The sequence below is a fragment of the Plectropomus leopardus genome, chromosome 2, assembly GCF_008729295.1.
Source record: "Plectropomus leopardus isolate mb chromosome 2, YSFRI_Pleo_2.0, whole genome shotgun sequence".
Classification (NCBI taxonomy): Eukaryota; Metazoa; Chordata; class Actinopteri; order Perciformes; family Serranidae; genus Plectropomus; species Plectropomus leopardus.
This window is the reverse complement of record NC_056464.1, coordinates 6705102-6718964: the sequence shown is the minus strand read 5'-3', so window position 1 is coordinate 6718964 and position 13863 is coordinate 6705102. Positions and strand designations below refer to the sequence as shown.

Sequence of the window (13863 nt, the reverse complement as noted above, 5' to 3'; positions counted from 1 at the left end):
GACAATATTACTAACTCCCGAGGGAGTTGCAGGCGCATGGGAAACCACAGCGAGATGGATAGTGTATTCCTTTTGTAAGTACATCATGTTTCAGTGCAACATGAAAAGGCAACCCGAAGAGCAATAACTCATCTTTGCAGTTTCCCACATAGCCCTCATGTCTTTGACATATCTAAAGAAGAGTGGCGATGATTACTAAATGGCCCAACTCCAAAGCCATATACAAAACACCCTCATCACACATGCTGAAAACTCTCTCTTGCCTTACAACAAAGGCTTCCAACAAGAAACCCAGAACTACTCTGTTCACGTCACTCAAAGAATGCATTACTTTGCACTTATTAGTGCGACAGTTAGATAATTTGTTTTCAAAGCAATGTTTTTGCTTCTTTTTTTTTTTAAAAAAAAGGCAAGGTTCAACTTTTTTTGGGAAATAGGCATACTCACTTTCATGCTGGTATGATAACTGTGAAGCTACAGCCAGCTGACTCTAGACCGAATCACAGTTTTTGTTTATAATAATTTGCGGGTAGAAAACACCTGCTTCATCTACTTAAAATGAAGATGTCACAGAGCAAATGATGCTGCAGTTGGTTGGTTTTTAGCCTTATAAAAAAAGGCCCACCTAAAAAAAAATCAATATCAGTTTCAGTGTATGCTAAGTTTAGAGTATTTTCACTGCTTACTTTTGACGTCATACAGCCTTTTCCAACACTGGAAATGGTTAAAGGCTATCTCAAAGCCACCAAACTCCATTGAAAAAAACAGTAACTGGCATAACATAGGAGTTTCTGGTCTAACACTGCTTTGATTGGTTGATAGTATGTAAGGTAAAGTGGGGAAACAAAAGCCAAATCAGGGTGTTCTCCTGCAATTTTCGTAGGTACACTTAAAAAAAGCAATGCAGTAGAATTTGGATATAACCCATATAATCATGAGTCACTATTTCATATGCAACCCATGTAATCAGGGAGGCTTTAATCACATAATCATTGTGCAGAGTAAAGGAGAAAGTAGTATAAAGAACGAAAGTTTGCATAAAGAGGCAGGTTTGGGTGGTGGATTGATCAAACAAACACAGGATTTTCCCACAGCTAATACTGACAACAGAAATAGCCGAGTTTGCCAATTACGCATACACATCTCTGTGGTTGAAATTAATGGCCAGTTGTCTATCTGTAGGTGATTGTTATGAGCATGATATCACAGTGATTCTGTGTATCAGTTTAGCTTGGCATAAAGATTGTATGTAGGGGAACAGAGGTAACAACATGCCTGCATGAATCTCTTCAGCTCACTTATTTAGTAAAATTCTGTTTCTTTAACTAGTACAGAAAGAAATAACAAATCTCTAAGACGAAAAAGGCCTGCACAGAACTTCTTGCAAAAAGTAAATATGCATGTTTTCCCAAATGTCAAAATATGCCTTTACATCATAATCAGCTGGTGACATACAGCCAAAAATCTGGAAGCTTGGATTCTTGCATGGAAGTTATCTTGAAATGCTATTTTGACCTGCAGGTCTGGTGGGAGCATTTCTGTCCTGATCCTTCACTCACAGTTTAGGTTGGAGGACTGGGATTAACTCTTATCTCCACTGGACATTGTCTGTCTTTTGGGCTGGACCCAACATGGACTCGTCTAAGCCCCCTCTGTTGCCACTTCACCCGGCTCCATGGAAAACATTCCTACACAGACCTGTCCTGGAGATAGCATATCAGTTCCTTTACTATACTATGAAAAATCCAAACGCTTCAGTCTCTGATAGCTTCATGCTTGCTCTGACTCCGATGCGGTCTATAAAAACAACTGCTTATTTATTCTCACTCCATTTTGAGAGCAAACATTTCTCCGGCTGAGGCACTCTGGCAGTAAACAGCCGTACGCAGACAGGCAGGTTGTTTGTTCCTGGACTGAAATAATAAATCACAAGGGCAGGTTGGCCCAGGGGTCAAGAGGCCGGCTGTGGCTGGTGGGCTGCTGGTTTGATTCTGCAGAGCCAAACACAATATTCCAATGTAATACTTCCGAAGTAGCCTGAACAAATGTGCTAGATTTGATACAAGCCTTAAGCTCTCAGCTGTGAAATAATATATGGCCATGCAGCTGATGTGCATCAGCATGAAATAACTCCAATTACTTTGTGAAAAGTGGCCCAAGAAACAGGTGTTGAAGTAAAACACCAGGCCTCTCTTTCATTTTTCAACCGTTCATTTTTTCCATGTTTCAACATTTTCTTTTTTTCTCCAAAGGTTATTTTTAAAAAAAATCAGGCTGTTAACTAAAGAGTACGTGCGAAGAAAAGTATGTAATCGCACAGTGAGTATGAACAAGCTGTATACACACAGTACAAGGACCTTTGACGTGACTACACAGGGAGTTTTTCTTCCACTCCATCTAAGACAACCCACAACATCAGTGTAGGATTACCTGGAAGCTCAGGCTCTCTCTGTCACACTTTGTCCATGAAGTCTTTGATAAGCCCTTGTTTTTAGTTCTGGATAATGCACATATGGAAAGATTTTATTGAGCATGGCATTGCATAAAACTGGATTTCCGAAAGAAGAGGCAACCAGTAAGAATGGGTATCTAATCAAGTCAGAGCCAGCGGAGGCTGTGTGTTCCTGCCTGAGCAGTGGAGGCTATTGTTTTCCTTCACTGAGCACATCCACTGTGCCCACTGGAAGTTCATTTACAATTCAAAGACATTCAGAACTATAAGGCCTCCTGTTGGGAGTAAAAATGCACTCAGTTGTCAGAGTGGTAAAACTGTCTAACACCACGCTTTCTTTACATAAAGAATGTAGTGAGAAGTGCATTGAGTCCCATGGTGGCGTCTCATATATTCATTTTCATAACACATATTGTGATCCAGGTCGATTTGCCCAACTTTTACCTGGACTCCTCCTCACTCAATGTTTAAACTTGAACGTCTTGCTTGTGGTTGCACGTCCCTCCAAAACTGCTTGTTTTCACGTGTTGTGCATGCCTGAATGCTCACCCACCGTGTTGTAAATATCTACCTATCATGTCACCTTACCTTATCTAACATTTATGTCGGGAAATTTGGCAGTTTCTCACTCAGACCTAATCAGGTTAGGAATAAAGCTCTAGGAATCCATGTTTAATTTGCATTGTCAAATTATATTGTTATCCCTATACACACTGCATCGAGAGTTTGTATGGGAACAAATAAGGGCCTTCTAGGGAAAATGAACCCTTTAAACCTGAAGCAAATTGGCTGATTTCTTTCAAAAACATGCAAAAAAGGCAATGAACACTTGATAAGAAACAATCCACAGATTGCAAGAATTTAATAGATTTAGAAATCCTAAAAAAAGATAGGGAAAATGTCAAGGGAAAACAAATATAATAAATAGATAAATAAAAAAATATATATAAATGCTTTATTTCTCTTTTATTTATTTATTTATTTATAGAAATTTTCAGGTATGTTTCTTGTAGTTTTTACAAATTTCTTGCTAATTTTTGGGTCACTTCTTCTTTTACTGCTCATAACCTTCCTACGTTTTTGCAAGAGATCAAGCCAAGTTGTTCAGGTTTCAAAGGGTTAAAGACGAACACCACCTAAATTAATATTTGCAATATGTTATTTCCATGGCCTAGGAAGGTTCAGTCAGTATTAGTTAACACAAACCACTCTCTCTCAAAACCATAAACGAGAGAAGTCATTTTGTAGTTCCACAGAATGTTTTTCTGTTTTACCCAAATGAGCTTTTTATGCCATAGAAATCAAATGTGTGAATTTCGAAAAAATTCCCCTCTAAAAGTATAGTGTCACATTAGTCAATAAAAGTTTTAATATTCCCATATTTAAAACTAACAAATGGAACCAAAGTGTGCTCTGTGGTTAAAAGCAGCTACCTCTATTCTCTTTAAAACGTTTAAATTTTGACATTAAACGATTTCATGAACGCTAGTCTCAATTTCAGATGCGCAGCTAATAGAGTAGTTACGGTAGAGAACTCAACATACTTTTGCCCTTAGAAATGCTGCCTTCACTGACTGCTAGAGTCGTTGCCTTTTCTAATTTGAATTCACGTGAACTACGCGTGGGTGAGTTCTTTTTTTTTTTTCAATTTTATGGATAGAGACCACTCGCATGTAGTGCAATCAAAATACATCAGAATTTTACCATATTGCAGAATCGACTTCTGTTGTAGCTTCACATTTTCATCAATACAGTCTAACTTTTAGGTGTCATAGCTCTCAGCAACAAACAACTTGATACAGATTTTTGTCTTTTTTTATCTTGCAGTTCCGCAACAAAATTTTTCTCAGTTAAAGGGTTAACCAAGGGATTCTATTTTAGGCTTACAAACTTTTCCAACTTTAAAGTACAAGGCGCACCTGAAGGCACCAAAAGTCTCGGTCAATTAGTAGAGTTTAGACAGTGAGGAGAGCTTGTAGTCGGTCTGCGAGCACTCCACCAATGACCAGCTAAAAACGCCCCACTGCTCCGTCTCAGATCTGCGGGGGTGGGGAGTCAGCAAGTTTGGATTTGGACTTCGAAGACCATGGGATTCGAGCTGGACCGCTTCAAGGGGACCGTGGACCCGGATTTCAAATGCAACTTGTGCAATAAAGTCCTGGAGGACCCGCTCACGACTCCGTGCGGTCACGTCTTCTGCTCCGGCTGCGTGCTGCCTTGGGTCGTCCAGCAGAGCAGCTGCCCCGTCAAATGTCAGCGGATCTCCACCAAAGAGCTGAACCACGTCCTGCCGCTGAAAAACCTCATCCTGAAGCTGGAGATCAAATGTGACAACCACGCGCGGGGCTGCGATGCCGTGGTGAAGCTGCAGCATCTGGCCGAGCACGCCGAGATGTGCGACTACTCCCCGGCGAAGTGCAGGAATAAAGGATGCAACGAGGTGCTCAACCTGCGGGACATGGATGCTCACATGCGGGAGACGTGCGACTACAGACCGGTGGGGATATGCGAGAGCGGCTGCGGCTTGATGCTCACTCATAAGGAGCAGAAATTAGGCAGCCACTGCTGCCTGAGAGCCCTAAAGGCGCACAACAGCGCGCTGCAGTGCAAAATTATCAGCCTGGATAGAGAGTTCAAGAAGCAGACTATTAAAGCCAACAAGAGGGAGAAGTCACTCCTGGCACAACTTTCCGCCGTGCACAGCGAGCTGCAGATGACAGCTCTGAAATATCAGAAGAAATTCACCGAGTACAGCGAAAGGATCGACTCCCTCACCAAGACTGTGGCTTTCTCCTGCAAGGTAAGCACTGTTTCTACTTTCGGGGAGCACTTGCAACTTTTTCCTCTCTTACTCAGTTGTTTTCTGCCTGTCACTGATGAAAACCTGCTCTCTAGTAGTGTAAAATAAAAAAACAGCCAAAAAGACGCCTGAATGATTGCCAAAAGTTCATTCTGATAGACACAGTCACTAAATTTTGCCCTGAATGTGTATCAGCAACATATGTTGACCCACTTTTATTGACATCCTGCTGTACAAATGTTAAAGAGCCAACTTTTCATACTTAAACATATCGTTTTCTTGCTCTCTGGGACTCAGAGTTTCAGTTTACATCACCCCCATGTTGTTTTGGTAGTTTAAACCAGATCAAAATAGAACTTTTTTTGCTTGGAACCAAGTTTTCAGGAGTCCTCTGGGTCTCAGAAGTTTGTTTCTCCACTGTCTGCTTTGAGACATGGATGTCAGCTGTGTCTCTGGCCAGCTGGCAGTCAATGGGGGAGGGCCAAATATTTACTGCAGTTTTGTACACAACAAGAGCCAGGTTCCAGTTATATTGCCTCCTTGCAGCACGCTTGTTTGAGGCTTGCTGTCATCAGATGTTCGCCCTTTCCCAGAGACAATCATAACAAATTAGAATCATGGATGGAGCAGAGTTACTGCCACCAAAGCTGTGTGAATGTTGTGGAAGACGACAGTGACTATTGTCGACCTCAGAGAGGCTTAAAGTCCTTTAAAACTAATTAAAAAATTGGTGAAAACATAACCAAGTGTTGATTATGTTTATTATATAAATTATTAATATTGCAAATCTAAATGAAACTTTTGGTAGTCTACCAGAATAATGAAATCAATTTCTGTTTCAGTCCACTAACTACATTTTGTTGCGATAAAAATGATTGAAGAGAGAAACTTTATTTTTTATCTCTTTAGATAAAACAGTTTTTAAAAAAAAAAAAAAAAAAAGTCCTCTGGGGACATAATTTGAGTAAAAAAATTGAATAAATCACAATAAAACCAAAATACATCTTATCGCAGTACTGAATATATCACAGAATGTATGAAATCAGAATAATGCTGTATCATGATTAAAGTATCTTGATAATATCATTTTATGATAATAATGCACTGTTAAAATATTGAACAGTGATAATATCGTAGAATGATAGTATCATATCTTGATTATATTTTATTGTGACAATATATCATGATAATATTTTAGCATGATAACATCGTATCTTGATTATATTGTATTGTGATTATCCTACTGTGATAATATTGTATTGTGGTGATATTGCTGGGCCCCTCATGATCCCTATCCTTATTAAAATCCCAATGTTTTGTTGACTTTGTGATGATGAAACAGATTGAATGTTTATTGCGTCCCATGTAGATACATAAAAGATGTAGAATGGTTTCATGGTGACTGGATAAACAGTGTATCTAAATTTGTGGGCCAGCACAAGCTCTGGTTGAGAGAAAAGTTAAGGAACCCTGGTGTAAGCTTGTTTTATGGTTCAAATTTAAGAACCTAATGCCTCCTGTACAGTCCAGTTATCAACATTATACATCGCAATATGTTATTGCATTAATCAGCATATCACAGAACATTTGAAATCACAAAATTGCGTCGTGACTAAAGTATTGTGATAATATTGTATGGTGGAGCCTTTGGTGTGTCCCATCCCTATATAAACTCTCAACTGTTTAGTTGACACTGTTATGATGTGGCAGATTTGATATTTACTGCTTTCCACCCACATGGATTAAAGATGTAGAACTGTTAAATGGTCACTGGTTAATAATGTATCGAAATCCAAGGGCTTACACGGTCTCTGATTGAGAAAAAAAAGTCCATGAACCCTGGTGTAAGCTTGTTTTATGGTTCAAATTTAAGAACCTAATGCCTCCTGTAATGTCCAATTATCAACATCATAAAGGATGCAGGAGTTCATAAGTCAGCTAATGAATCGAATTAGTACATGGTGGTTGCACTGCTGCTGTGATCTGCAGAGGGGAGTGGTCCCACTGTAATCGGGCTTAGTTATAAAATCTGTCTGGGAACAGGAGGAGGAGCTTTTGATTGAGCACACACACTGCCGACAGTTACATAAAGTAAATGTGGATGAATGAGAACCTTTCTTGGATTTTGTGCTTTAATTTTGCACCCCTTTACTACATTTTTGTCGCTGTTTTGAAGTTTCAATTTCCCACACAGCTGCACATCGTGTTTAAGTGACATCTTTCAAACACTGTCTCGTTTTTTTTCTGCTTGGTGGTTTCATTTGTTCACCATGGACTCAGATCCCAGCGAAATGTGTTCTGGTAGACTGGTAAATTGCGCATCAAATGCACCGATGCGGGGAAATGGTGAAATCGCTCATGCTGGTATACAGAAGCTTTCTGGGCCTGTAGCACAGCTGGTTATCATAGTTCATTTGACAACGGCGTTTCAGTCCCACAGCTGAGATTATATACGTTTAGTGTATTATTCTCAGCATAGCTCTTAATGTTAACAGAGGGAGGAAAGTCTCTTGTTCTGAAATGCCTTGAACATACATTAAAGACATTGGGATTGTTCCGGAAATGATCCACATAGGAGAAAGTAGAGGTTTGAGAGGAGATGAAACTACATTTTGCGGATGATGTGGTTAGTTGGAAAGCTTTTTTTCCCTGAGAGGCTCATTCACTGAGTCCAGTCAAGCAGAGAGCAGGATTGTTTGGTGGGAGAGCCTCAATACACACATGGCAATATGAAACGGAGCATCACAAGTGGGATTAGCTGTGGGAGGCGGGCGACTTGCAGACTGCCACTGAAACTCTCCCAGACTTCCTATGTGATGTCAGCGATCAATTGTTGTCAGATTTGGTGTCATTTATTGCCCATTAAACCTCTCACACATGCAATATTTTGACGTACAAAGCAGGAAAAGCCCAGGTAATGACATTTATTATGTCTTTTTTCCCAGTGAGCCAGCATTGACAATGCCACAAACCTGGAACAACTAAATGGAGTGTGTCCGCTACTAGTTTCACAAATCCAAATTTCCGTGGTGAGAGGAGTCTAACGCAGATTTGTTGTGACATATTTCTTCCTGGAATCGCTGTCAAAGAGGGAATAAATGCCCATCATGACGGGTAACCTACTTTAGTTTGTTTTTGCGTCTCGGTCGCTCCCTGGCTCAGGCTTCCTGAGCCAGATGGAGGATTTTAATGTCTTCTTTTAATATCCAGACAGAGACTGTGAGGGAGATCAGGCTGACCTGGCTATGTGGAATAACTGACTTGAGTTTCCAATAATAGCCCTCTAACACTTCTCAAACGTCTTCAGTGAGCCAGCCAGAGCAATAAAACAAAGCAACAACACAAAGCTCAGATCCCCCTCTGGTTCACTTCAGGAAAAGCTGCTAGAAATTGCTGTCACACTTTCCCTTCAGTCTCAGATCTTGGCGTTTTGAACCGAGCTCCTCTTCAGCTGCTGTGGATGACAGTGTTTGCGCTACTTGATGCGATAAAGAGTGTCTATCAAAATCACAAGGCATCAAACACACTGAGCCTCTGTTGAATTTAATTTGGGTAATCACGGGCTCAATCTGATAAGACTAATTGTGGTCTAATTTTAAAGCATGAATCTATGAGATAATTTAACAGAATAATGCAGCCCATTAGTTATTTCTAACACAAGGGCACCAATTGAATATGACAGAGATGACAGTAATAAAAGCTCTCCAGAAGACACTGAAAACATATGTTTCGGCTGTTTATTTTAAAGTAACCCTAGTTGCAGGAAACAACCCTTATGGCACGAACCCTACTGAATGTGCAATGATGTCTCATTAAAACAGACATTTGTCATGGCACTTTCCCAGCTGGAAATATCGTGTTTTAAAAGAAAAAAAAAAAGCTTTTCATGGCACTATTCAGGGAGATAATGCAGTCATGGGTTGGTATTACAAAAACTGCTTTTATGGCACTATCACAGCTGGAAATACAGCAATTTCTTTGGTTTTTCATTTTTTGGTTTGAAATGCAATGGTTTCTTGGTCAAAAACAATTGACATACTATCTCTGCCGGGAATGCAACTCCTGCCAGGAATGCAACACAAAAAAACAATCGCCTTTGTAGCATTATCTTGGCTGGAAATGCAAAAAACAATCATTTTTTCATGACATTGTCCTTGCAGGAAATACAGCAATGGCCTGGTTAAAAAAGCAACTGCTTTTCATAGCACTGTCCCGGCAGGAAACACACTAATGTCTTGGGAAAAAATCATTTGCTTTTAATGGAACCATCCTGGCTGAAAGTGCAATTGTACCTTTGTTAAAAAAACCTCAAAACAACTGCTTTTAATAGCACTATCCTGACAGGAAACACAGGTATGTCTTGGTAAAAAACAACCACTTTTCATGGCATTGTCTTGGCAAGAAATATGGGATGTCTTGGTGAAAAACAACCTATTTTGGTGGCACTATCCTTACTTTAAGCACAGTGATAGGTTGCTACAAAACACTCACACATTTAGGCTAAAACGTCACATGAAAAATAGCAATAATTTGCTAGAAAACGAATAGGTTTGTTGTTTGTTGGTCTGGAACACTTGTCTGCAGCTTGGTAGGCATCTTGTCTGAGTGACACACCATTCACCACCCCGTCCATCTCCCAGTGACAAAGTCAGCTCATAAACTAGGTCATTTTAGAAACATTGATATGAAACATACAAATGTAGTATATTGTGAGTGTTTTCAACCTGCAACTGGGCTGCTTAATCATGTCAATACAGTGTGAATCAATATTTCCTTTTATCGTTATGCATTACAGTACCTACACTATAATTAGATACACTTAAGAGGCAGACGGAGGGGCTGCAGTTTGATGCAGGACAGACTCGGAAAGTGTGACTGTTGCTGAGGTGAAGGCTCGCTATGAGCGTGCCAAGTCACCAGTGAGCAACATTTCACTGCCAGTTTGCTCTTTCCTCACTAACAAACTGCCTCGTTCTTCTTTTCCCATTAAAGTTAATGCTAAACCTTTGTTTACATGACATAGCTTCCACGTGTTCCCCCCAAGTGATGTCTGTGTGATCACGTTTTGTGTGTTGTTTTTTTTTTTTTGTTTGTTTTATCACCTAGGCATACCTTTTAGTTTTAGTAAATACACAACCTCCTAAAGAGATTCACTCCATTTCTTAGGGATTAGAGCTTTGCTAGAGTGTTCACAGATGTGGAAAAAAATGCTCCTTAATTACTCTGAGTTCATTTTAATGGCGCTCGCGGAAGACATGTAAAAACACCTTTAAAATCCATCCAATTTGTTTTGAGGCTTGTGGCAGATTCAGTTTAACTCAAATGGATGGTCTTTTACTTTTTTTGCTTTCATTTGCCAACTTAGCTTTCACTTCATGCCCAACTGTTTTCTTGTTGACAGTAACGGCTGTAGTCACTATAATGTGGAAGCATGTGTTGCTAATGCTGGCATGACATGGTGCAGGAGCGCACATTCCTGAACGGCCTGACATGCACATGATGGCCTTTTTAGAATACATGGCAGTCAGGACACTGTACATGCCAAGCTTTATATTTAGGCTCTCTATGTCGCAGCATACTAGAGTGGCAGCTGAAATTATGTTACCTCATAACTCCCCTCTAAGTCCAGCTTGAAAAAAACAGATTAAGAGCTGACTCTGCGACTTTCCTAGAGGTTTTCATGTCATGTTGCCACTGAGTAAGAGGTCCTCTGGTGTATTAATTTACATTGGACAACAGTTTGTGAGCGGGAAGGACTGTTGGCTCTTTGGACTGGTCACTTCTAGTCTTTAGGCTGGCTAAGCCTCTGAGAATGGTGAAGGTTAAAGCTGAACAAGTTGAGGAAAATATTGAATATTCCTCCAATATTGGAACTTAAATCCCAGTCTATCTATCTAAATCTAACTATCTATCTATCTATCTATCTATCTATCTATCTATCTATCTATCTATCTATCTCAGCTCAGTGCTGTAGCTGCTAAAGGTAATGTTAGCTTCACTCACTCAGAGGATGAGCAGCGGCATTATAGCCCCGAGTCTTGGAGGTCATGATTCAGAGCATTTTGGGTAAAATGTTTAAGATATTTATGTGATGTTGGCTAGTTGAAAGTTCAACCATGAATTTCCAACAACTCTGTCTAGCAGTTTTCTTGTCATTTACACTGACAGTTACTGAGCTAACTGTTAGCTACCTGACTGAGTTAGCTTATTAGCTTGAATGTTTATTTTGAGAGAGACTCACCACTCTTTTAGTGTTTTTGTGTTGTGGGTGATGTTATCTTTAGGCAAAACTATCTTTTGGCTTAAAATTCATTGTCTATACACAGGTATGCAGAGAAGTTATTAACTAGAGGAGAGTTTGTAACGTTCCCTTTAGGTTTGCTTTAATATTACACACACTTGTATCGCTCTGTCCACAAAACACTTTTCTAATTCAAGCTTTAAAAAATATTTTACATGAGTATTATTTTCTACTTTCATTGAGTAAATTTTTTTTGACGAACATTAGTCCTAATCATAAAATCTTATATTCATAGATTTTCAGAATTTTTACCCTTTAAGTGAAAACATTAAAAAAAAAAACCCACACAGAAATTAAGTAATTTCAATATACTACATGCAAAGTAGATTTTTTTTTCTGATCACAGCCTGGGATATGTCAGTGATTTACAACATTAATGACTGTGACAGTGCACCTAGTTGAAATAGCATGTATTTTCTTCATATGCCAATGGTAAAAAATGGCATCATCAGGTGTCAAATAGTAGAAATAACAACTTCCAAGGCAAAAGACCACAATGATACCCAAAAATAATACATTGCATGTTTTTATGCTTTGATGGCTGTGGTATCAAAAATTGCAGTTGGAATGGGTTTCAATGGCACATTTTTTTGCACTTTACAGTATATATGTAACAATTTTGTTTCCACAGTGTATTTTAGATTTATTGTAGGAGGTGAGCTGGAAACTCCAAGAAAGGCCAAACTTTATGCCATATTAATGAACACAGCTAAAATTATTTAAAAAATTAAGAATGAGAAGTGTGCAAAATGCACCTAACAGTCCCTCAGGGTTAATATCATTAACTTTGTCAGCACTGTTGTTGTTTAGTGCTGTTCATAAAATAAGCACCATTAGTTGCTAGCTGTTGGCTCAGCCACCTCCATATTGAGAACCATGTGCTGACAAGTCACACGCTCTGAATTTCACAGAGCTCCTTTAATGTATAAAGGAGTATAGGACTTTCTTGTAGCCCTTCACCTTGTTTTATTTGGAATTTTATGTGTCCGAGCCACCTCTGTCTCCTAATAAGTTAGATAGCCAAGTCAGTTTTTTTTTAATATAGCCCAATTGGCTATAACAAATCACAAATTTGCCTCGTGGGGCTTTACATAATTTGTTGGTAATTTTTTCTGTCCTTTATTTTTAAGTAGCTAGCTGAATCATTCTGTTGCTGACCTGGAGTTAATTATGGATTATTAAGTTTTAACCTCCTGCCATCTCTGTGTTCACATCTCTCTCCCCTGTCTGTCTGTAGGAAGGCGAGACTAAAAGTGAGACGGTTGTCCTTCTTCGTGAGGGCGGATCTCTGGGTTTTAACATCATAGGAGGAAGGCCATGCGCGGTAGGTTGAAAGCTGAGCGTGTCGAAGGTTTCATTTCCCCCGGTGATCAGCCAAGTGTCAAATGGCAACCAAGGAATGAGTAGCGCATACTTAAAGCACCACAGGCTCTCTCCGTACTGACTGACACAGCTCAGACAGTCATGCATGTGTTCTTTAGTCTGTGGATAGATGGACCGCATCTATCAAGTTTTATTGTGTTTATATATTGGTCTGGTTTAGCGGATTTGGCATTACAGATTAAAAAAACTATAATTACTTTTATGAGAGTTAAATCTGGGATTATGGCTTTGACCGCAGTTGTTTTGTCTCTAATTGAGGGGATTTTGGTGGTGAGGTAAACACAGAGGAGAGGAAAGGGTCTTTTTATCCTGGCCTGAACCTTTTCACAGCCACTATGTTTTTTGCCTCGAGCTCTGAAGTGAAAGTCATTAATGATGCCACACGGTCTGCTGAGTGAAGGGTTGAAAATATCTCAACACCAGCTACAACTCTATCTTCCATACAAGGAGCTTCTTTCTATAGTAAAGATCCTATTGGAAATATTGTTCCCTGTATCTGTTTCATTGGGACAGTACTCAGCTATTAGAGTTTTTCCACTCCGGCAGTGATGCACATTTCTGTAGTGACATAGATTATCATAGTAAAACTTTTTATAGCGGGAAACTATAAAGATCCACACATAAAAAGCTTCTTTTTTTTTTTTTTTTTTTTTTACTGGAGTCTTGTAGATTTGCAACCTTTCTCGCTCTTGTGACAGAACCATGTATCAAACCCAACCATAAGACTGAAAAGATAATGCTTGGCCTTCACTCTCCCTGCTAGCCTCAAATCAGCAGTCTGTGTAAGAAGCTATTCATTAAAATTGAAATAGCTAATATCCCCGTAGCCTTTGACACATGTGTTTCATGTGGCTGTTATTCTGGCATGGCTTGGTAAGCGCAATCAGCTGCCAGGTTTTGTGGTCCCGGGAAGGGCGAGTATGTCTA

At 39.5% G+C, this 13863-nt stretch overlaps 1 protein-coding gene across 2 annotated transcripts in view; it reads left to right on the top strand.

Moving 5' to 3' along the window:
• Positions 1-4425: 4425 nt before the first annotated feature.
• The window catches only part of pdzrn3b (PDZ domain containing RING finger 3b), a 119129-nt gene continuing 109691 nt past the window's right edge, over positions 4426-13863 (top strand). The window contains exons 1-2 of one of the 2 annotated variants that reach the window (XM_042499617.1): positions 4426-5252; positions 12791-12877. In XM_042499617.1, the coding sequence (XP_042355551.1) occupies positions 4539-5252; positions 12791-12877 (801 nt within the window). In that variant the 5' untranslated portion in view covers positions 4426-4538. The remainder of the gene's footprint in view (positions 5253-12790; positions 12878-13863) is intronic. The other variant, XM_042499624.1, reaches the window with a different exon arrangement.